This window comes from Macrosteles quadrilineatus, unplaced genomic scaffold, assembly GCF_028750875.1.
Source record: "Macrosteles quadrilineatus isolate MER2022 unplaced genomic scaffold, UCM_ALF_1.0 Scaffold_6__1_contigs__length_79288215, whole genome shotgun sequence".
Taxonomy (NCBI): Eukaryota; Metazoa; Arthropoda; class Insecta; order Hemiptera; family Cicadellidae; genus Macrosteles; species Macrosteles quadrilineatus.
Genome location: NW_026542599.1, coordinates 48,150,975 through 48,172,852, shown reverse-complemented (window position 1 = coordinate 48,172,852; position 21,878 = coordinate 48,150,975). Strand labels below are relative to the sequence as shown.

General features: G+C 32.2%; 1 protein-coding gene across 5 annotated transcripts in view; it reads left to right on the top strand.

Moving 5' to 3' along the window:
• LOC128996530 (very low-density lipoprotein receptor-like) overlaps nucleotides 1-21,640 on the top strand; it is a 588,560-nt gene extending 566,920 nt beyond the window's left edge. For 4 of the 5 annotated variants that reach the window (XM_054421913.1, XM_054421910.1, XM_054421911.1 and 1 more), the window contains 11 exons: nucleotides 143-391; nucleotides 1,497-1,628; nucleotides 3,131-3,299; nucleotides 8,942-9,160; nucleotides 10,100-10,304; nucleotides 11,052-11,201; nucleotides 12,055-12,253; nucleotides 15,940-16,064; nucleotides 16,949-17,104; nucleotides 18,014-18,031; nucleotides 19,072-21,640. In XM_054421913.1, coding sequence (XP_054277888.1) covers nucleotides 143-391; nucleotides 1,497-1,628; nucleotides 3,131-3,299; nucleotides 8,942-9,160; nucleotides 10,100-10,304; nucleotides 11,052-11,201; nucleotides 12,055-12,253; nucleotides 15,940-16,064; nucleotides 16,949-17,104; nucleotides 18,014-18,031; nucleotides 19,072-19,116 — 1,667 coding nt within the window. In that variant the 3' untranslated portion in view covers nucleotides 19,117-21,640. The remainder of the gene's footprint in view (nucleotides 1-142; nucleotides 392-1,496; nucleotides 1,629-3,130; nucleotides 3,300-8,941; nucleotides 9,161-10,099; nucleotides 10,305-11,051; nucleotides 11,202-12,054; nucleotides 12,254-15,939; nucleotides 16,065-16,948; nucleotides 17,105-18,013; nucleotides 18,032-19,071) is intronic. The other variant, XM_054421912.1, reaches the window with a different exon arrangement.
• The last annotated feature ends 238 nt before the right edge of the window (nucleotides 21,641-21,878 follow it).

Here is a 21,878-nt window from a genome sequence, read left to right as displayed (position 1 = left end):
TTTCACATGCTTTCCATATTTACTGGAGGGAAATATACTTCAAACCTTTTCTAGTAAAGGTGTTAAGCTGATCCAAAAGTTGATAATTTATTAAAAGGGATTTGGTTTGACAAACGATTAGTAATCTAATTTCACCTTTCAGAGAGGGCGTTCCACTGTGAGGAGAACCAGTTCGACTGTGGCGGTGGCACCTGTATCTCTCTCAGCTTCGTGTGTAACGGCAAGGCCGACTGTCCTGAAGGCGAAGACGAACCTGAGGGCAAATGTGACGTCAACGAGTGTCTGGTCCACAACGGCAACTGCTCCCACATCTGTGTCGACACGCTGGTCAGCTTCCATTGTGACTGCAGACCGGGGTACAAGCTGGTGGACGACGGGCGGAGTTGTGAAGGTAAGATGATGGAACCCTAAAACACCTAACATACTGTCAGTCAAAAAATCCAACTTAAAAATTTTGTTGTACGTCTAAGATTGATATAAACAAGCCACCACCCAACGTACCCTCCAAATTTTCAATGACCGTTGAAGACCTAATTCTACTTTAAAGACTTATATTCAAGAGACCTAACTCTTTCAAGACTATATTCCTCTGTGATACGTCCTGCCATCATTGACGTCCAGCCACTCCTAATGACAGGACCGAACACCACATCTCCAGCCTAGGTGTGCATTGTGGTTAGCATCCCACCTTATTCACTGGACCAGAAACAGAGATGCTTACGATTCCCCATTCATAATAGCCCTTCCTTAACAACCTCAACCAGAAGTACTTCGATTGTGCCGAACCTATAAGATGCTGCGGTATTTTTTCCAAACTTACTTCAACAAACCCCCCCCCCCCCCGGTCTTATATTTATTGGTCATTAAATAACAAAGTTACAATATACCTCGCCAACAATGAAAAATGCATCAAAAGGACCTCAGATTAAGTTACTAAATGGTTGAAACACAGCCATTAAAAAACCTCAAAGTACAAAATCTAATTTTACTGATTTAGCCCAATAAAGAAATAAACTAGGCTCGGCCTAATTGACTTATTTCATAATAAGACAAGCAGAAATAGCACAGAAATAACTTACACTTAGTATGACAGTGATGAAAAGAAAAGAAATTATTTAAAAATCATTTGAAAACAGAACTATATACAGTAACAAATAAGTTAGCTACAAAAAAGTTTTTGATAGACTAGGTAACAGTTAACTAGGGACTACCTAAGAACTAGATTAAAATTTTATTCATCTTATTTGTTATAACTCACTCATCTATTCAACCCAGAAAATCTCAATCAACCTCAATATCAACTACCAAAAGCTCAAGGTAAGCTTACCAAAAAACCTAGATCCAAAACCCTATTTTACCCACATCTGGGAAAGGTCACGAACTGGCTGCGTGAGATTCTACAGAAAAAAGCAGTAGTTCCTAACAATAAGGTAAGCTTGTTAGAAACACAATAACACCACAAGCTTAGCTGTTTTATCCATGTCTAACATTTTCAGATATTGATGAATGTGAGAATCCTGGCGCGTGCTCTCAAATCTGCTACAACGAGAAAGGCACATTCAAATGTGAATGTGAAGACGGATATCTTCGGGACCCTCATGACAGGACGAGGTGTAAGGCAACTGAAGGTTAGTCTTTCAAATAAAACTTTATTTTAGCTATCAGAAACAAAATTTCGATATCTTAGTATACTTTGATAAATATTCGCTAAAGAGTCCTTGGAGCCTAGACGTTCTAACTCGTAAAACTATTTAAAAAATACATAGAAAATTGTAAATACATTTTTAATCCCACAGTTAACTAGATTTTATAATTACAATCACCTTGGTATTTAAAATATTATTTTGAGATGGTAAGTACAACTTCAGCAGCTGTTTGAAAATAACGTAATTAACTTGGCGAGCAAATCAAAGATGGCCGTTAGTTTCCATGGACGCCCTTGGAGAACAATTCAAAACTACATAGAACAATTCAAACTACATAGAACATTTCAAATTCCACAGTTTACTAGATATTTAAATGACAATCTCTTTGGTATCAAAAAAAAATATTTTTACGATTAAAAACACTTTAGCAGCTATTGAAATTATCCTAGAATGCCGCCCTTAACAAGAAAAAAATATTTATTCTTCCATTTCTCCTATCACTATTAAATTTTCTAACGTAAGGTACATTTTTCAATGACAATGTGACTAGGAAGATCTGATCTAGGAGGACCTAAACAAATAAAATGTTTTTCCAAAACCGAAAAAATTAATCTAATTAGGAATTGTTTGAATACTATTTAACAAATATCTATTATACTCAATTCAGTATAATAATATAATTGAAATGCTCATGGTCATTACTAACCTCTTCAAATACAAAGGTTCTATTTCATTGTGAAGCCTACACCTTTAAATTGTATATATATATTGTTTTCAAATACCAAAGTCATAATGGTTATACAGCTCATCCTAATTACCATAAAATCAGACTATAACCTTATACTAAACGTAAAGTTTGATTAGGAATAGCAGCTCAGAAAGGCAAATGCTTTGTTATTATCACAACTAATTAGTAATGTATGCGGCTATTATTGATTTACAGTTTCAGTCAACTTGGTCTTTTTTAAATCACAAGATTGTTTTTTTTCTTTACCAATTTTATTTCAATTCGTATTTATCAAGAAAAGATTATAAAGTCTTAAGTCAGTTATTTACAACGTATAAAAAGAAAATTAAGGATGACCAACGGACTAGTTTTAATGGGAATCAATTAAGAAATTAAGAATAATAATTTATTTTAAAAGATTCAACATTAACGGAAAATTATATAAGAGTAAATTAAACATGTGGTAATTCGAGGTGCATTATAAGTAATTCATAACTGGAAGGTAATGTACTTCCTCAAAGTAAATCCGTTTTAATGTCATACAGACTTTTGAGATTTAGAATGTATTTAATTACAATGACTAACCTCGATGAAGGCGGAAATCATATTTAAAGTAATATTCCACGAAAAACAGAGAAAATATTAACAGCAAATCAACATTTCCTCAAGAAAAAACATCTTCATATCTAGAACATAATTTAATTTGTTTTCAGAACTCGTATAAATATTTTAACTAATTATAGCTTTATTCATACAGGTCACGCATCTTTATTGTTTGCAAGACGCCATGATATCCGTAAAATCTCTTTGGACCACCACGAGATGACTGCTATTGTAAACGACACCAAGTCCGCGACCGCTTTGGACTTTGTTTTCCGAACTGGAATGATTTTCTGGACCGATGTGGCTGATCAGAAAATATTCAAGTAAGATCCCTGTAATTCATGAGAGTAACACAACATTGTAGATGAATAAGTGCATGTTTTTGTTCATATAAGATATATACTAATAAAAAGGTTAAATACCTGTAGTACTGTCTGTGATCCTGGAATTTAGGTCAGCGACCCAGGTTTCGAACCTAAAGGTTCATTTTCAAGCTGGTTACCAGAGTTAAAAACACATAATCCTCTTCATAACTGTGAAGAGTCGTTATAACACACAAGACACGAACACGAAAACATTAAACATTAAACAAAATTGGCCAATTATAATACTGGTACGGTAGCGTGCGTGGTGTAGCCGGCAAAAGATGAGTCATGACTGGGCACGCGTACGCGTCGATGTCGGAGCGTGACGTATGTGCCCCCTCCCACTCCCGTTGTCTTTGTCAGATCCTCGCCTTACACTGACACTGCCATCAATCATATCTATTGCAGTATTGTAAATTAAATTTGACTCGAAGGATAATTTTTCATTGAGCAGATGGGTAGGACTGTTTTTAGATGATCGGTATATTTCAAACTCTTCGATGGTGTTCATATGCTTGCCTTTTCTGCAGTAATGTAATATGTCCAGATTGGTATCTATGTCGGTGTAATTATAGTTTGTGTCAATCAGATGGTTTGCGAATGCAGATTTGGTAGATTTTTTAGGCAGGTGTTCTTTGAATCTTTGCGTAAACGAACGAGCTGTTTGTCCAATGTAGTAGCTGGGACAGTCATTGCATTTAATTTTATAAATTCCTGTCTTATCAAAATTAGCAGTGTTTTGTACAATTCGTGGTTTTAGGAGATAAGATAATTTATTTGACGTTTTAAATGACATTTTAAAATTGTTCTTAGTCATTTCAGATTTAAGGCTATTGTTCAATACTGTGCCATATGCCATTTTCAGTGGAAACGTATTTCTGCATATCTTTTGACACCTTAGGCCTACTTTCATTTTTATGTTTAATTACTATCTTGTCTATGATGGAACTTTTATATCCATTAGATACAGCTATGTATTTTATGATGTTAAGTTCCTCGTTATAACTATCTTCATTAAGAGGTAGAGAAATAAGTCGGTGAACAAAGCTATTGTATGCAGCCATTTTATGACTGTACGGGTGATGAGATGAAGAATGGATCGTTTGGTCAGTTGTGGTTGGTTTCCTGTAAATATTGAAAGTGAAATTGTTGGGATGTTTAGTTATTGTTACGTCCAAGAAATTAAGCTTGTTGTTGTTCTCTTCCTCTAAAGTAAACTTTAAATTCTTATGGATGGAATTGAGATATGAGTTGAGGATATTAAGCTGTCTTATGTTACCATTAAAGAGAAGGAACGTGTCATCGACGTAGCGGCAATAGAATATTATCTTATCTTTCTGGCGGTTCTTATCAGACCATAGGTGTTCTACTTCGATTTTGTTTAAATGTAGCTCAGTTAGTACACTGGACAAAGGAGATCCCATGGCCATGCCTTCGTTCTGGATGTAATATTCATTATCAAACATAAAATAGTTCTGTTTTAATACTGCTTCGGTTAAGATTAACAATTCTTCCTTAGCGTGATCTGATAATGTGGAGTTTTTATCAAGATTATTCCTTAGAATATTTATTGTTTCGTTGATTGGAACATTAGTGAACAAGTTAACAATGTCAAATGAGGCCATGTTGTATCGTGGGTTGTAATTGATTTTTGATAACTTGTCGACCAACTCTAAGGTGTTTTTAATGGAATGGCTATTCTCTAACTTAGTTTCTCTACGAATAATTTTGTCGAGAGTCTTAGCTATTTTATAAGCGGGCGAAGGGGTGAAGTTAACTAAAGGCCTGATCGAGATATTAGTCTTGTGGATCTTCGGCAAACCACGTAAAATTGGTGCTTGTGGTTTTGTAACTTTTAAGTATTTAATTTCGTCTGCAGTTAAAAGGTTGGTGCTGAGTGAAATAATTTTGTTTATGTCCTTTGAAAACGAGGAAGTTGGGTCATGGCTTAAAAGTTCAATGTTGTTATCGTTAATGAAGTTGTGGACTTTGTTGACATAATCATCCTTGTTTAAGATCACAATACAATTCCCCTTATCTGCTTTGGTGATAACTGCGTTGTTTTCTTGTAGTTTATTTTTGATTGAAGTAGCCGTAAATGACAAGTTCTTATATTTTGCGGCATATTTATTTCTTGGAACAGGGTTTTTTAAAACATTCTTAATTTTATTTGAAATGAGAACTCGTGAGATGTCACGGGCCTCAGTGGATTCAAGGTGTTTTATTGTTGTTTCGGCATTAAGGAGCTCAGTTATTAAACTATTTTTCCTGCTGTCTGGGAAGTTAAAAATCAAGCCTTTGTTTTGCGCATCTAAATGATTAAAAACATCCATCAATCCAGCTAACTGTTTGTAATCATTTAGATGCGCAAATTAACAGACAGGTACAAGCTAAAAAGAAAACTCAAGCCAAGAAAATAGATGCACTTATTTCAGCCCAGATACAGACAGAAATTATACAATGCAACCATAAATTTTATCCTAGAGTCGTAAACAATACCAACATCAGTTTCGATGATTCAGGAATGAGCCTACTAAACAAAGGCTTGAATTTTAACTTCCCAGACAGCAGGAAAAATAGTTTAATAACTGAGCTCCTTAATGCCGAAACAACAATAAAACACCTTGAATCCACTGAGGCCCGTGACATCTCACGAGTTCTCATTTCAAATAAAATTAAGAATGTTTTAAAAAACCCTGTTCCAAGAAATAAATATGCCGCAAAATATAAGAACTTGTCATTTACGGCTACTTCAATCAAAAATAAACTACAAGAAAACAACGCAGTTATCACCAAAGCAGATAAGGGGAATTGTATTGTTATCTTAAACAAGGATGATTATGTCAACAAAGTCCACAACTTCATTAACGATAACAACATTGAACTTTTAAGCCATGACCCAACTTCCTCGTTTTCAAAGGACATAAACAAAATTATTTCACTCAGCACCAACCTTTTAACTGAGACGAAATTAAATACTTAAAAGTTACAAAACCACAATCACCAATTTTACGTGGTTTGCCGAAGATCCACAAGACTAATATCCCGATCAGGCCTTTAGTTAACTTCACCCCTTCGCCCGCTTATAAAATAGCTAAGACTCTCGACAAAATTATTCGTAGAGAAACTAACTTAGAGAATAGCCATTCCATTAAAAACACCTTAGAGTTGGTCGACAAGTTATCAAAAATCAATTACAACCCACGATACAACATGGCCTCATTTGACATTGTTAACTTGTTCACTAATGTTCCAATCAACGAAACAATAAATATTCTAAGGAATAATCTTGATAAAAACTCCACATTATCAGATCACGCTAAAGAAGAATTGTTAATCTTAACCGAAGCAGTATTAAAACAGAACTATTTTATGTTTGATAATGAATATTACATCCAGAACGAAGGCATGGCCATGGGATCTCCTTTGTCCAGTGTACTAACTGAGCTACATTTAAACAAAATCGAAGTAGAACACCTATGGTCTGATAAGAACCGCCAGAAAGATAAGATAATATTCTATTGCCGCTACGTCGATGACACGTTCCTTCTCTTTAATGGTAACATAAGACAGCTTAATATCCTCAACTCATATCTCAATTCCATCCATAAGAATTTAAAGTTTACTTTAGAGGAAGAGAACAACAACAAGCTTAATTTCTTGGACGTAACAATAACCAAACATCCCAACAATTTCACTTTCAATATTTACAGGAAACCAACCACAACTGACCAAACGATCCATTCTTCATCTCATCACCCGTACAGTCATAAAATGGCTGCATACAATAGCTTTGTTCACCGACTTATTTCTCTACCTCTTAATGAAGATAGTTATAACGAGGAACTTAACATCATAAAATACATAGCTGTATCTAATGGATATAAAAGTTCCATCATAGACAAGATAGTAATTAAACATAAAAATGAAAGTAGGCCTAAGGTGTCAAAAGATATGCAGAAATACGTTTCCACTGAAAATGGCATATGGCACAGTATTGAACAATAGCCTTAAATCTGAAATGACTAAGAACAATTTTAAAATGTCATTTAAAACGTCAAATAAATTATCTTATCTCCTAAAACCACGAATTGTACAAAACACTGCTAATTTTGATAAGACAGGAATTTATAAAATTAAATACAATGACTGTCCCAGCTACTACATTGGACAAACAGCTCGTTCGTTTACGCAAAGATTCAAAGAACACCTGCCTAAAAAATCTACCAAATCTGCATTCGCAAACCATCTGATTGACACAAACTATAATTACACCGACATAGATACCAATCTGGACATATTACATTACTGCAGAAAAGGCAAGCATATGAACACCATCGAAGAGTTTGAAATATACCGATCATCTAAAAACAGTCCTACCCATCTGCTCAATGAAAAATTATCCTTCGAGTCAAATTTAATTTACAATACTGCAATAGATATGATTGATGGCAGTGTCAGTGTAAGGCGAGGATCTGACAAAGACAACGGGAGTGGGAGGGGGCACATACGTCACGCTCCGACATCGACGCGTACGCGTGCCCAGTCATGACTCATCTTTTGCCGGCTACACCACGCACGCTACCGTACCAGTATTATAATTGGCCAATTTTGTTTAATGTTTATTGTTTTCGTGTTCGTGTCTTGTGTGTTATAACGACTCTCCACAGTTATGAAGAGGATTATGTGTTTTTAACTCTGGTAACCAGCTTGAAAATGAGCCTTTAGGTTCGAAACCTGGGTCGCTGACCTAAATTCCAGGATCACAGACAGTACTACAGGTATTTAACCTTTTTATTAGAATATTACGTGATCCAGAGGCTAAACATGTTTAAGATATATACTTCTACGTTATCTCTGGTTTAATCATCCTTCAAACGTCTTTGATGAGTGTTTATTCTTTGGCCGAGTAAACCTTCTTATTTTCCCACTTGCACAAGAATAATTAATAATTATCAGTATTTTAAAAAGTATTGTACATTCAGAACCCACTAAGAAATAAAGATCTAATCTTTTCAAATCAAGTCATGATGCATTAATATAGTGAGTATACAGTCTACAAAATTCTAGTTTTCATATATTACAGTTTTTTTAGAATGGTGCTCATAGGTACTATTTTCTGTAACTTGTTAAAAATATGTTGATAAATGGTTACGTATGTAGCATAAAAATTAAATGTTACTAACATTAGTCTCCATGAAAATATTAAACCGTATCCATTTTCATTATTTCTATAATATTTTAAATGTTTAGATGACATTCACCTCTAAGTAAAAGAGTTTAATTACAGTAACAGTCGTTAAAACTTCTTTTTTTCAATATAGTTTAATCTTATGCAATACTCACATGTTTTTCATTCAATAAAATAAAATACACCTCTAGTTTAGGGAGATTTTGCATAGTTCAAGATAAATTAATTGTTTTAAAATGTCAGAAAGTAAACGAATAGGTACTTGGTAATTTTAGTTTGAACAGTAAAAAAAAGTAAAACTTTTGACTAATATTCAATGGTAAAACTCGTATTTTGTCATACTTACATGTAATTGTATGAAATTCCCGACTAATCAAATATTTTTTAAAATATTTTAAATTTTCCCCAGAGCTCCAATAGATGAAGGTAGTGACAGAACCGTTGTGATTCGTGGAGAGATGACAACAGCTGACGGGCTAGCTGTGGACTGGATCTACAACCATATCTACTGGACAGACTCTGGCAAGAACACCATAGAGTTGGCCAACTTTGAGGGAAGCATGAGGAGAGTTCTCATCACAGACCGACTGGAGGAGCCTAGAGCAATCGCCGTCAACCCGCTAGAGGGGTGAGTTGAATTTTGTTCATCACTATATCACCAAGTACATAGGGGCGCACTTAGATGTTTATACACAGAAAGTACACGTTAGGGATAACCAAAAAAAGGGAAGAAAAGGGTTGCGAGTCCTGAGCATAAATAATAGCATCTATTACTTGGTTGGTATATTGCTTGGTTATAGCTTTATATTTATAATAGGGGGCATTCTAAAAAGCCAATGAATAACAGTGTTGTGTCCACTTTCAAAGTGTATTGATTTTTCTCAGAATGAAATGGGCAACATTCTCAAAAACTACGTCGACACTAAAGTCAGTTTGATACTGTAGTAGCCAATTATTGTTAGGTTGATTATTGAGGGATTATAACAGAGCTGATGATAATAAATATAATTTAAAAAAATGATTTGTTTAATGTTATTTGGGGGCAACATGTAAATAACCTGCCCGAATAAATATTTTTACCTACCACATTTAAAAGTTTAAATATTTTCAATTTTTTTCTGAATTTGTCTACATACCTTTTATGCATTACTTATTCATAACACTCAGCTAAACTTTTCCACAACCCATGAATAATAAGTTAGCATAAGAAATATATTTACCCAAGGTCCAAAGTTTCACTAAAATGCGCTTTCATAAACACGTACACTTATTTCACAGTGAGAAAAAACATTCTTTTACACATTTTAGAAATTGTTAGCTATTATTCACCATTCTAATTATGAAACATTTTGGTAGTAATTTGGTATATTTCTCATGAGCCAAAGCACGTGGCTTTGTTCCGTAAGGTCCCAGGTTCAAATCCTACTAAACAAAAATTTTAGTTGTGATAGTTTTAGTTGCGAGTTTTAGTTTAGAACTAGCCTGAAGTAATGTGTCACGGCTCTGCGATATTCAGCCTCGCATTCTAGTGTGTGAAGGAAAGAAGTAAACATGATAAAACTTTCAGCTGGATGTTCTGGACCGACTGGGGTAAGGAAGCTAAGATAGAGCGCGCTGGTTTGGACGGCTCTCATAGACAAACTATCGTCTCCTACGACATCAAGTGGCCCAATGGACTCACTCTGGACCTGGTAAGACGCAGGGTCTATTGGGTGGACGCCAAGTTGAACATGATCTCGTCCTGTGACTACGACGGTGCAGCTCGCAGACAAGTAAGTACAATGCGAGTAAATATTTACTTTATGTTTTAGGCTAAAATTGTTAGGCCAGAATGGTTCAGTAGTTCATGTGTGGTACCTTAATTATGTTTAGGTTTGAATCCAATCACTCTAGCTGGTAATGCTGGGAACCAGAGGCAAGGAAGTAAAGTCTGTTCGGTGAAAATACAATTTTCTATTTACGAATATAATACTGTAAAAGTTCAAAATAATTTCATTCATCTATTAGAACCATCAAAATTACCTTTATTTATTTGTATATGTGCCAACAAAACTGTCATTCAAATATTTATGTAAATTCAAATGCTTTACCTAAAGATGCAGTTATTAAGTGGTATGTTGTATTCTAATAAGTAAATATGCACATTATATAATTGTTAAATCTGTATTGATTTAATATTTTTATAAAAAATCTGAAAACAAAGAGACAATAAAAATCAAGAGAATAATTGCTAAAATTTTTTTTTAAATTAAAAATTAAGTTATGTTAGTATATTTGTTATTGTATTTTAGTTATTAAGCTTTTTTACCGTTAACGTGTAGTTATTTTTTGTGCTTTTAAGAAATTTAGATTAAACCGAAACTTCAATACAACGTAACTCTCTCACTACCCAAAAGCTCACATATGTTAAATTAACTTTTTTGACAGATTCCATGTCCTCATAGATGAGTAAGATAACAATTATTCTCTGTTCTTGAAAAGTAAAATTATTTTTACTAACAGTATGATTGTTACTCAAGGTTCTGAGATCTCCTGAGTTCCTCCATCATCCATTCTCCATCAGTGTGTTCGAAGACCACGTCTATTGGACGGACTGGGACAAACAAGCCATCTTTCGCGCCAACAAGTTCAATGGCAGCAGGGTTAATGCAATAACTGCGTTACACATGGTAAAGTATATACAGAATATTACGTAAGATTCAAACTTAAGGCTATGCTTAAACAGTTTAATCCATGCCTTCCAATGTGTCAACTGAAGGACTATCTATTACTTTATTTTTGTAAAACAAATTCTTAACATAATATTAGTATGTTGTTCATGTTTTGTTGGGTTTTTGTAGGATATGTACTTTAATCAAAACAAAAAGGTATCAATTTGGAATATCGTTTTGAAACATTTGGAATTGGATATGCACCCACTGATATGCAATAGCTGCACACCTACAAATTGTTTGGTTTATTTTGTTTTTCATTTAACTTTTTTATTCTCTCATCAATGTCTCATAGTTGTATAATCATTTATTTTAAATGTGTATTTCAATTATTCAAATTTTGCATGGTATCCCTTCATGTTGATCTTTTAACTAAAAATATTAGCTTGGACACACAAGTATGTATTTATACTAAGCTATAGATCATGAAACGAAATACCTGTTTGTCCTTTAACCAGCAGTTTCTCCTTCAATATGCTTCTTTCTATTAGCCCAATAACACCAGCATTCCGTGATTGCATGCAGATCTACATATATCACTTTTACCAATCCCCGCTTATCTTCCTTGTAAATATCGGAACATAAAATAAACACAAACCTTCATCCTATGATTTTCCAGTATATTATTTTATTCTTATCCTCTCATCACCAAACTCTACCTTTATTTATCAAAATAATCAAATCCCGCTCTTTACCTTTATCTTCTAATCTTCCGTTGTCCATTTCCTTTCTTTCCTTCTCTCTTCTCGTCGCATTTTAGCTCATAAACAAAAACATTATAAATACAACCTATAATTGCATTCCCTTACAGCTCCAGCACCCCATGGTCCTTCACGTGTACCACCCCTACAGGCAACCTGACGGTGTTAACTACTGTGCTGCTGTCAACGGCCATTGTTCACATTTGTGTCTGCCTGCGCCGCAAATCAACAATAGATCACCTAAGATATCCTGCGCGTGTCCTGACGGCCTTGTACTCATGGCAGACGGTCTTATGTGCACTGAGGATCGTAAGTATCGTAACATTTAATGTGCTGACGAATCTAACGCTGAAACGTTTTACAAAGGCATTTTTACACTCTGGGAGTGGGTCGACTAACGCAAGAAAGGTGGACTTTTTGAACCAAAATAATTAGCTAAGCCTGGTATCAATAATACGTCTAGTTCACTGTTAAAAATCTAAGTTGGTACCTAAATTTGAAAGGCAAAACAGAACAGTGGTGAAAATTCAACAAATTGTTAGCATAAATTTGAAGATATTAAAGATATTAAAGGTATACAATTAAAAAAGGAAACACAAATAAAAACAAAAGAGGCCAAGAAATGAAATATAAATTTTTTTATAATATTAACAAGGGGAAAACGCCGTAGTTTTTTTTAGGTGTAAGTAAGTTAGTAAAAGCGTGTTTCAAAATAAAATTGTAGTTCTTATAACCTTGCATTTTCCCGCCCACTCAGGCCATTCACCTGTGTTCTGAACATATCCAGCATAAAAGGGGTGCAAGGGCGAAGTGTACTGTTAAAAAGTAGTGGCAGGTACCACTACATTGCTGCCTTTGACCCAAACTCCGACTCACCTATTCAATTTTAAACCTATTTTATACGTTTTGTTTGTTTTTCCTTTTGTTTATTTTTTAGTTACTAAATTATTAACAATTATGATAAGACATAACATGAATATAACATGAATAAAATCATAATATTTTGGCCAAATCTGTTTCAAATGCTTGCCAAATTAGAATTAGAAATTAGATTGCAAAATTACAGACAAACAACTTAACTTTGCCACCATAAGTATCTCAGAAGCATTAAATTAAAGGAAAACATTAAACGGAGGTATTCATTATTTGTTATGATATAATGAATTATGAATTGCGCTTTTTCAAAAATGGCCGCCCTTTTCCAATATGGCTTCCAACAATGGGATTGGTTATATTTTGCTTTTTATATCATGACTTGACTGCTGACTGCCACTCTGTAATGTATAAAAGGTTGGGTTTTGTGTATTGTTACTAGTAATGTGTGTGTAAGGAAGGGATTAATTAGATTTCAGATCCCGATATGCTGTGTATTGTAATTACCCATTTTATAGTTTATTATAGTTTTTATATGAATAGAGGCAAAGTTAAGTTGTTCACCCAATATATTGTCAACTGTTTTGATGAAAAAAAGGTGGCAACAAAAATCCCATCTAATCAAAATACCCGTTTTATAAGAGAAAGAAAATACCTTACACAGTAGTTTAAAAACCAACGAAGTCTTAACGAAATTCTTCTTTCAGTTCCTACCACCATCATCCCAGAACCGACACCTTCACTGAATGTTACATTAGTTCGTGAGTACACCTGCCGAATGTGTGAGCTTTTCTTCTTCCTCGCTGCTTTTTCTGAACACTCTACTTCGAAAATGTCAATATTTAAATATATTAATGTTTTATAAAAATAAATACACAATGAATATATTTTGTCACGAATAATATTTACGACAGTACGGTATATTATTTTTTACCGATGGCAATTTGTTTGTTAGTTAAGGAGACACAATTATGCAACTTGTGGTTTTAAAGTAAACCCCTTAGACAATTCAACTACATAAATCAACTAAATTTGCTAAGTCAATTCCAAAATAAAATGTAATTCCTGACAAAATAATATGATAGCTCAAGTTGAAACTCCAAAAAGAGATAAACCTTCTAATTATAATTTTATCGTGGAGCCAACATTAAATATCAAGCGTTATAATTACAACTACTTTAAGGTTGTTTCTTATTATTTATTATATGAAACTTTAATTTCAATTTGGCTTAAATTATTTATTCAAATGTGTTGCACGAGTTTCATGCTTTCAACTAACTTTCTAATTTCCCAACTAACCTTAATTAATAAGATGGATTCTGTAAATAGTTTTGTATAATTAAGAAAGGCTATATATCTTTGGCTTATAGGCCCTTAAATTACTATTCTGCCATACTTTTAAAGGTTTTCAAACTTATTCTAAACTAATTTGAATTATAAGTATGCCTTCTTTATTGTCTTACAATCTAATAAGTCCATACGTTTGTTCATTTATAATATTGTAAACAGTTCGTGGTTTATATCAGTTAACCAATAATGCGACTATTCATTTATTTAATGAAAACCCCTTTTTACAAAGGATGGATGAACGCATGATTAATGATTGAAAATAGTCAAAATATAAAAACAAGAATAATAACTAATATATTTTAATTGTTGAGAAAGTTCTCAACAATAATTATTATGATTATAAAGGGTTTTGTGAGAAGGGAAATAGATTCATTTATCCATTATTCATATTTTCATATAATGATTATATATTTCACATATATAAATATTCCTAATTTTTCTCTTGTTATTTTTCTCTTTTTTATTATGGTTTTTAATTTTTCGATAACATAAAGTTTTTATTTCCCTATGTAAGTTATCCACATGCTTCCCGTTCATGAGAATAGATAGATCTAAGGAATTCCAACCAAATATTCTTACATTTCAATATAAATATATTCCGAATAAAATTTATTAATAACTAATAGTATTCAGATTTAATAAAAACATCGTATGTGCAACAATAGTACTGTACTTGAAATACCATATAGTTTTTATAGGGATCTACGGTGGGTAAAAATTATTTTTTATACTGTATTTAATTTACATTATGAATATGAATATACTGTAAATGTTTCTTTAGACTTAGAGCTTTACACGACTGGACTTATAATAATTGTACCTATTTAATTTATTTTAACTTTTACGTACATAGAGTGTGTCATAAAATGTATAGTACCCTACAAAGGACCCAATTTTACTAACAAAATAAGTCAAAAATGTGTATTACAGTTTTACAATGACGGCCTGGAAATAACAAATATAAGTGTTAAAGGGCATTTTCGAATTATTTTGGTTTGTAAAATTGGGTCCTACACAGACCACTACACTTTTTTTTTTACACCATGTATAAAAGGTGTATATGCCTTTGCTAGCTCTATTGGTTTAAACCACTCCAACCGGTTATGATATTGTATAAATTAAAATGGCCTCCTTTCTTAAATACTCTTTCCCGCGTGAAGATGTATTTATTTTATTTTTACATATTTTTTAAGTATATTCTGGTGTGGGTTAAGTCGGCATGTATATTATTATGTCTTAAAAGTTTACCAATATAACATATTTTAAGTATGCCTACTTGTAAACATTTAGGCAATTAATTATGAAATTAGTATTATCACCTGTACAGATGATGAAATCAGATTCCAAAGAAAATATTTGTGTTGTCCTTTTAACATGTTACAATACAGTAGTTTTCATAATTTTGAGAATCGTTACATATCACATTATAATTAAATATATCAAACAAGATATAACAAAGTTTGTATGGTTACAAAATTAATTAGCTGGCCTACTTTAACATCCGCTTATGGCTAGTACGTTATTAGTCTAGATAACAAATTTAAGTAAAAATAATATAACAAATTAAACAAGTACGTAAAAAACATTACAAACTTCCCAATCTCAAAACGTGGCTAAAACTTCGATTTTCATTGTCGTAATGAACAATTTCCGTAATTATATCTCGAACAACACATTAAATTTTGTTGATATTCATTTGTCATTTTGCCTACATAATATCACGAAAAGTTTAAAAGATTGTTTTGCTCACAAACTAATTCTTTTGTTAACAGCAAGTACCAAAGAGATTGAGAATGAGACACCCAAAGATTTGCCAATTCCAGAAGAGCCAGATGATGGCATGATCGCAATGGTCGTCATCGCTGTTGTCACGGTGGTTCTTATATTTGTGTCACTGGTGAGTAATAGTTAAATAAACGGTTCTATAATATTTTTCAAAATAAGTAGTTTATATTGCACCAACAGGGTCAAAATTGTGCACAAACGCAAATCGTAAAGACAGACAGATTATTAATATGCTGACTGTGTACGGATGTTGTAAAAGTCCCATGTTTCCTGGATAGTTAAGTTTATTTAACAGTAATTGCAAAAAATAATTGCGCAGCTTTGCTTGGTTTTAAAATGTAACTGTGTGTCTTTTAATTCTAAATTAGCCTATTATTTATTACACAAACTACATTTTTAAAGTATTTTTGAAACTGTGGTTATGAACTATTATAAAACTAAAATAGTTTCACCACTTCAATAATTACTATTAAATGTGGAAACCTTTTTAAGGAGGATGGTAGAAGAATACAATTTGTGCTATGATTTCTACTAAGATTATGACTACATGGGAGTCACTATTACCAAAATTGAACAATCTGTCCTTGAGTATAACAGACAATTTATAGAGTGGAAGCTGAAAGGTCATTGGTAAATCTATCTTAGATTAGAACCTATCATTACGACATCGACATGTCAGTGTATTTTGAATAAAAGCGGAGATTAGTGAAGGGATGTTGAATTATTTACTTTCTTTGTAACTCATCAATATCAGCTATTTAGCGTGGGCCATAGAGACCTAATTATTACAGCTGGCTCAGTTGTTAAAGCATCAAAAAGCTACTGATCTTAGAGTGTCAAAACGGTAATAATCTCCTGATACCTCGACGACGAGGACTATCTCCTCTGAACTACCCAGAACACAGACACAATTGTATTTATGTTAGAAGACTTACAATAGGAGATATGTACATATTATATTGCTAGACATTTGAGAAATTACTTTTACTTTTTCAGATCGCCCTAGCGGTGTACCGGCATTACCTACATCGCAATGTAACCAGTATGAACTTCGACAACCCTGTATACAGAAAGACTACAGAGGATCAATTCTCTTTAGAGAAGAATCAGTATCAGCCCACCCGCATCTACCCGTCCACGGTTGGAGAAGAGGTTGGTTGAAAAAACTGTGGACCAAACATTATATTATGTTTATTTTTAATTGTGTGGGTTAATATGAGCTTACGAAAGATTATGGAAATAGTACGGAAATTATTTACGTACTTTTTTAAGGTTTGCAGGCGTGGAAAAAAACTTATATAATTCTGTGAAACCTTTTATAAACATTTAAGGAAAAAACACCTTCAATGTGTGTTAACTTCAAAAGAAATGCTGAATATCGATTTACGCCACACTACACTATTTTGACGAACTTCCCACGCAAGGATATAGTCCAGAAAACAGCTGTTTAAAGCCAGCTTAATCAAATGGGGTTTCATTACGTACTACTGGACACCAATCAGCTGTTTACACTGTATTTGGGTAGCAATGAATGGTTATAAACAAAAACATTAGTGATTTTTAGTCCTTTAGTTGGTGGTAATATGTTAAGAATTTGTACAGATTTAGTAGTATGGCGTAAACTATCGTACGTAACTCGTCCGGTAAACACTTATTTTTAGTAATTAAAACACTCTCGTAGGTAAAGTAGTGTACGTAACTCGCGTAGATAAAGTTAACGATACGAGTGGAAAATTTAAGGTACGAGCCCTCGTAACTACTATTACATATACAAATATTTACACACACATCATTTCACTTGAAAACTACAACAAAAAAAGGCTTTTATTATGTATAATGTATTCTTGGTTTTATTTTTTTATTTAGCTACAAAATGTCCGTCTTGTGTTGCAAGAATAAATTTCACAAAAAGTCTAAAATTATTGATTACTTTGTCAGGTCATGTTTGATTTTATCTTTTATGACTAATTGAATCTATTTTAACTGTTTGGATGTAAATTTCTAACCTACTGAAATGATGTTCATTAGAGCAAAAGCTTACTATATAATGTTTCCATGCAGGCTCTTAATGATTTTTTGGTAAGTTTCAAATGTAAAGCGATGTTAAATGTTGTGATGTGGCATGAAGTTTTAAACCTTTTAGATTGTTATGAAATGTTTTACTAGCAAAATTTTGTGGAAATATATACCTATATTTAATTAAGAGTATTTAAAAACTAAATTGTTTACGTACTGCACACGTTAGATTAAAGACTGGTTGAGATTTTTATTAATTACTTGTTAATTGTTTGGTCAATTCAAAATTATCTTTATGAAATGTGATTCTCAGGTATTTATATTGTTACTTTATGCCTATATTGTGGCTATAACGTGAATACAACTAGAATACTTTCAATATTGATTCATTCAAAGAGTTCGAAGCTACCTAGTCTTTTGAAAATGGTTACTTAAAAAACTAGTTAAGCATACTGAAAGGCAATATAGAATAACGTAAAATAATACGGTGTTGTGGTGGAATTAGTTTTTTGGAGATTAATAATAATTAGTACCCAATTCCCTAAATAGATGGTTGTGAAGATTACTTTTAAATATTCGATATTTTAATAGTTCTGTAGAACGTTTGTAGGTTCGGTGCTAAATATGACTTCTCAATAATTCAAAACGCTAAAAGTTTTATTTCATATTTAAAGGTTTCCTCTTTTTGTTAGTATCTAAGCTAGATTTACATTACAGGTAAGAATCTTTGTTTGGGAAACTGTTCTAATCCATCCCACTCTTTTACTATATATGTTGCTTGATTCATACTTATTAACTTCATACCAATCAGAGCACATGATCAACAATAAATCATCTATAGGTCATCTGTAGGTCATCTGAGAACGACTTAATTTTACCAACGTAAAACCTAAATATGTCTTGGAAATTAATGGTTAAGGTGATAACATTGACGATTTACTAAATTAGGTTTCGGTGTTTAAAGCTCATTATGAAAATCATAAAAATAAGTTGAGGATTCTAATATGAAGCTCAATGTACCATAAATACTTTCTGATATCCCATAATGTTGGGATTCTTGTCTATCATGTATTTAATATATTTATTTTAACGTTTTTCCTTAGGCGCAGGAGCCGTTGACGAGTCCGGGCACCAACGACTACGTATAATCTGCATCAAAGCAGCCCAAAGAGCACCAGTGAACAAGTGACTAAATCTACCACAGCCAATTCATTGATGATTGTGCCAAGAAATAACTCTTCCAAGTATATTTTTTTAAAGGAAATCCACGTTTCCAACATGTTTTTATATATGTTAACGAATAATTTAACCTAAATTATCATAGTGCACCATGAAAATGGAACTTTAGGTCCTTACTAGTTTTTACTTGAGTTTGAAGATTATATTTTAGTTGGTAAATTTCCCTGTAAATTCTCAAATTAATGTAATTTTGTATAGATGTATAAATTGTCTAAGCATAAATTGTATGCATAAAACCTAAAATTATATGTTTCAATATTTTGGTAAATGCACAATATTCAGACTAAGATAAGCGAATGGCACATTAGATAAGTTTAGTTTATTATGTCCCTTGTAATAGTTTTGTTCCTAGTTGAATCATTTTTATAATTAAATACTTTCAATTAAGTAGTTTTAATAAGACCTTCATATAGTTTTACTGCTGAAGTTTCTTGACATTTTTGTAAATCGCTTTGTACAATAACTGTCATGTTCATACATGAAAGATTTTTTTAACTTTCAAAAGTCATATTAGAATTAGAATTTTAGAACTATACCCTTTAACTTTAGCTTGAACATTCCCTACAGATCATACTGTAGAAACAAATTCTTCCAGAAATTTGTTTCTTCCTACACCTGTAAATTTTGTGCCAACTAACGATAAAGCTTTCATGAAATATAATAAATAACTGTATAACTTCACTTATTCCAATTGTACGTTCCACTGTTGTTTTTGTTTATTGTTATTTGATTTTTCATAGTTACCTGTGATTTATTTTATAGGGTTATGGTAGTTTAAGCGAAGAGATTTTCTATTTTGTAATTTTAATATGTGATTAAATAGCTGTTTATGATTAGTTGATATAGAATCCTATGTAGGTTAAAATCGTTATAAATTGGGTAGATACAACTTTGTTAAGAATATTTTTAAGCCTAAATTGTGTATTTTTTTAGTACGAACAAGAAATATTCAAATTCTTATTTCAAACTTAGTCAACCTCTAGCCTACCTAATTTTAAAAAATTATTAGACGTAAGTTTAACGTTAACCTTATTTACGTTAAATACCTTCCAAAGAGTTATTTGTAGCTTTAACCGTGCCATATTTAAGACTAATTAAAGTTTGTCAATGCTGTGTTGTGTAAATATAATATGAATGAAATAAGTATACAAATATGTTGGTAAGTCGATATGAAATGCCACCAACGACTGGTACTAGTTGCATTGGTAACTGAAAAATTAATTTAATCAGTTACTAAAATCGTAAAATGTTTTATGAAGTTTTCCAAACATGTTTAGTGTTGATATGTATTTCAATCAACGTCCAGGCGAAAATAAACTGCTGACATATTAAATCAAAACACAAAGATTAGATACAAGTTATCAATAGTATACATTTAAGCTGCTTAACATTCCTGATCATATTCTTCAAAACATATTCTTCAAAAGGGATGGAAAATCCCTTGGCCTAATTTTAAAGAGTAATGTATAAGCAAAAAAAAAATATAGACATCATTTCTTAACGAGCTTTTTTATGTTGACTTAAACAACTTATCAATGAAAAAGTAACAACACATTGCTAATATTATAGCTGAGATTGAATCAGTTATTGTTCTATGCAGATAAATTTATATGATTGACTTATCCGGTTGTAAGACTTACTTTTTCAAACATAGATTTTAATTAGGCCTATAATGTAATGGTGTTAAACAGTAAACTATTCTATGGCCATATATTCTTCTCTCAAGATGATTGTTTACACCATTATAAATTAAAAATCTTGTTATGCATAAAGCTAAATTTTGTGCTATTTATTTATGTTCTGCAAAACAGTTTAAAGTAAATAGTTATAAAAACAAACTAATAAACACCGTCCAAAAACTGATTTAAAAGTAAATAATTATTCATTCATTAAAAATCCCATGACAGTATAGTTATGATTCGAATATTTTGGCACACAATTTACAGCAATTTTGTACTCACAATTCAGTTTGTATATACTCAAAGTCAAAAAAATACAACGGTTCCATAGAATAAAAAACATAGTTAAGTTACTAAAGTTTATTAATTTATAATGGGGTGTATATTTTTAAGTTACACTTTAAATATTTTTTTATTATACTAGGTTTGAGTCTTTTAAAAACTACAAACTACCTAGTTATTTGAAAGTTTAAAAAGAGTCTTGAATGAGTGAGTGATTCAATCAATATTACGAGTTTATATTATTTTAAGAAAAGTCTCGTTGAATGAATTACATGTCCTATTTACCTTAAAATAAAAAGTCTTCTAATTTATTCCAGGTATATTGCGATCTTTAAGTTCTAAAATTACTGTAAATAATTATACGCGTGTCTAGTGTGATTTGCTGTATCGATATAACTATTGTTTAGCTCAAAATAAATATATGTTGTCTCATTTTACGTGTCTTTGTAATAAATACGTTTTAAATTATAAATCTTGACATTTTTATTTATACCTCTGATGAATGGCCGATATTTTTTTCGGCGTATGAAAAAACTGCCTGTCTTTTTAGTGAGGATGACAACCTCATAAGAGTAAGGAATTGCCTAGAGGGAGAAGCATTTAGAATGGTTAAGCCTCTTTTTGTCTCAAGTCAAAATCTTAAGTCAATTATCAAGACCTTACAAATGAGTTCTGGTCTACCAAAACGCATCTGTAAGGTCTTGATAATT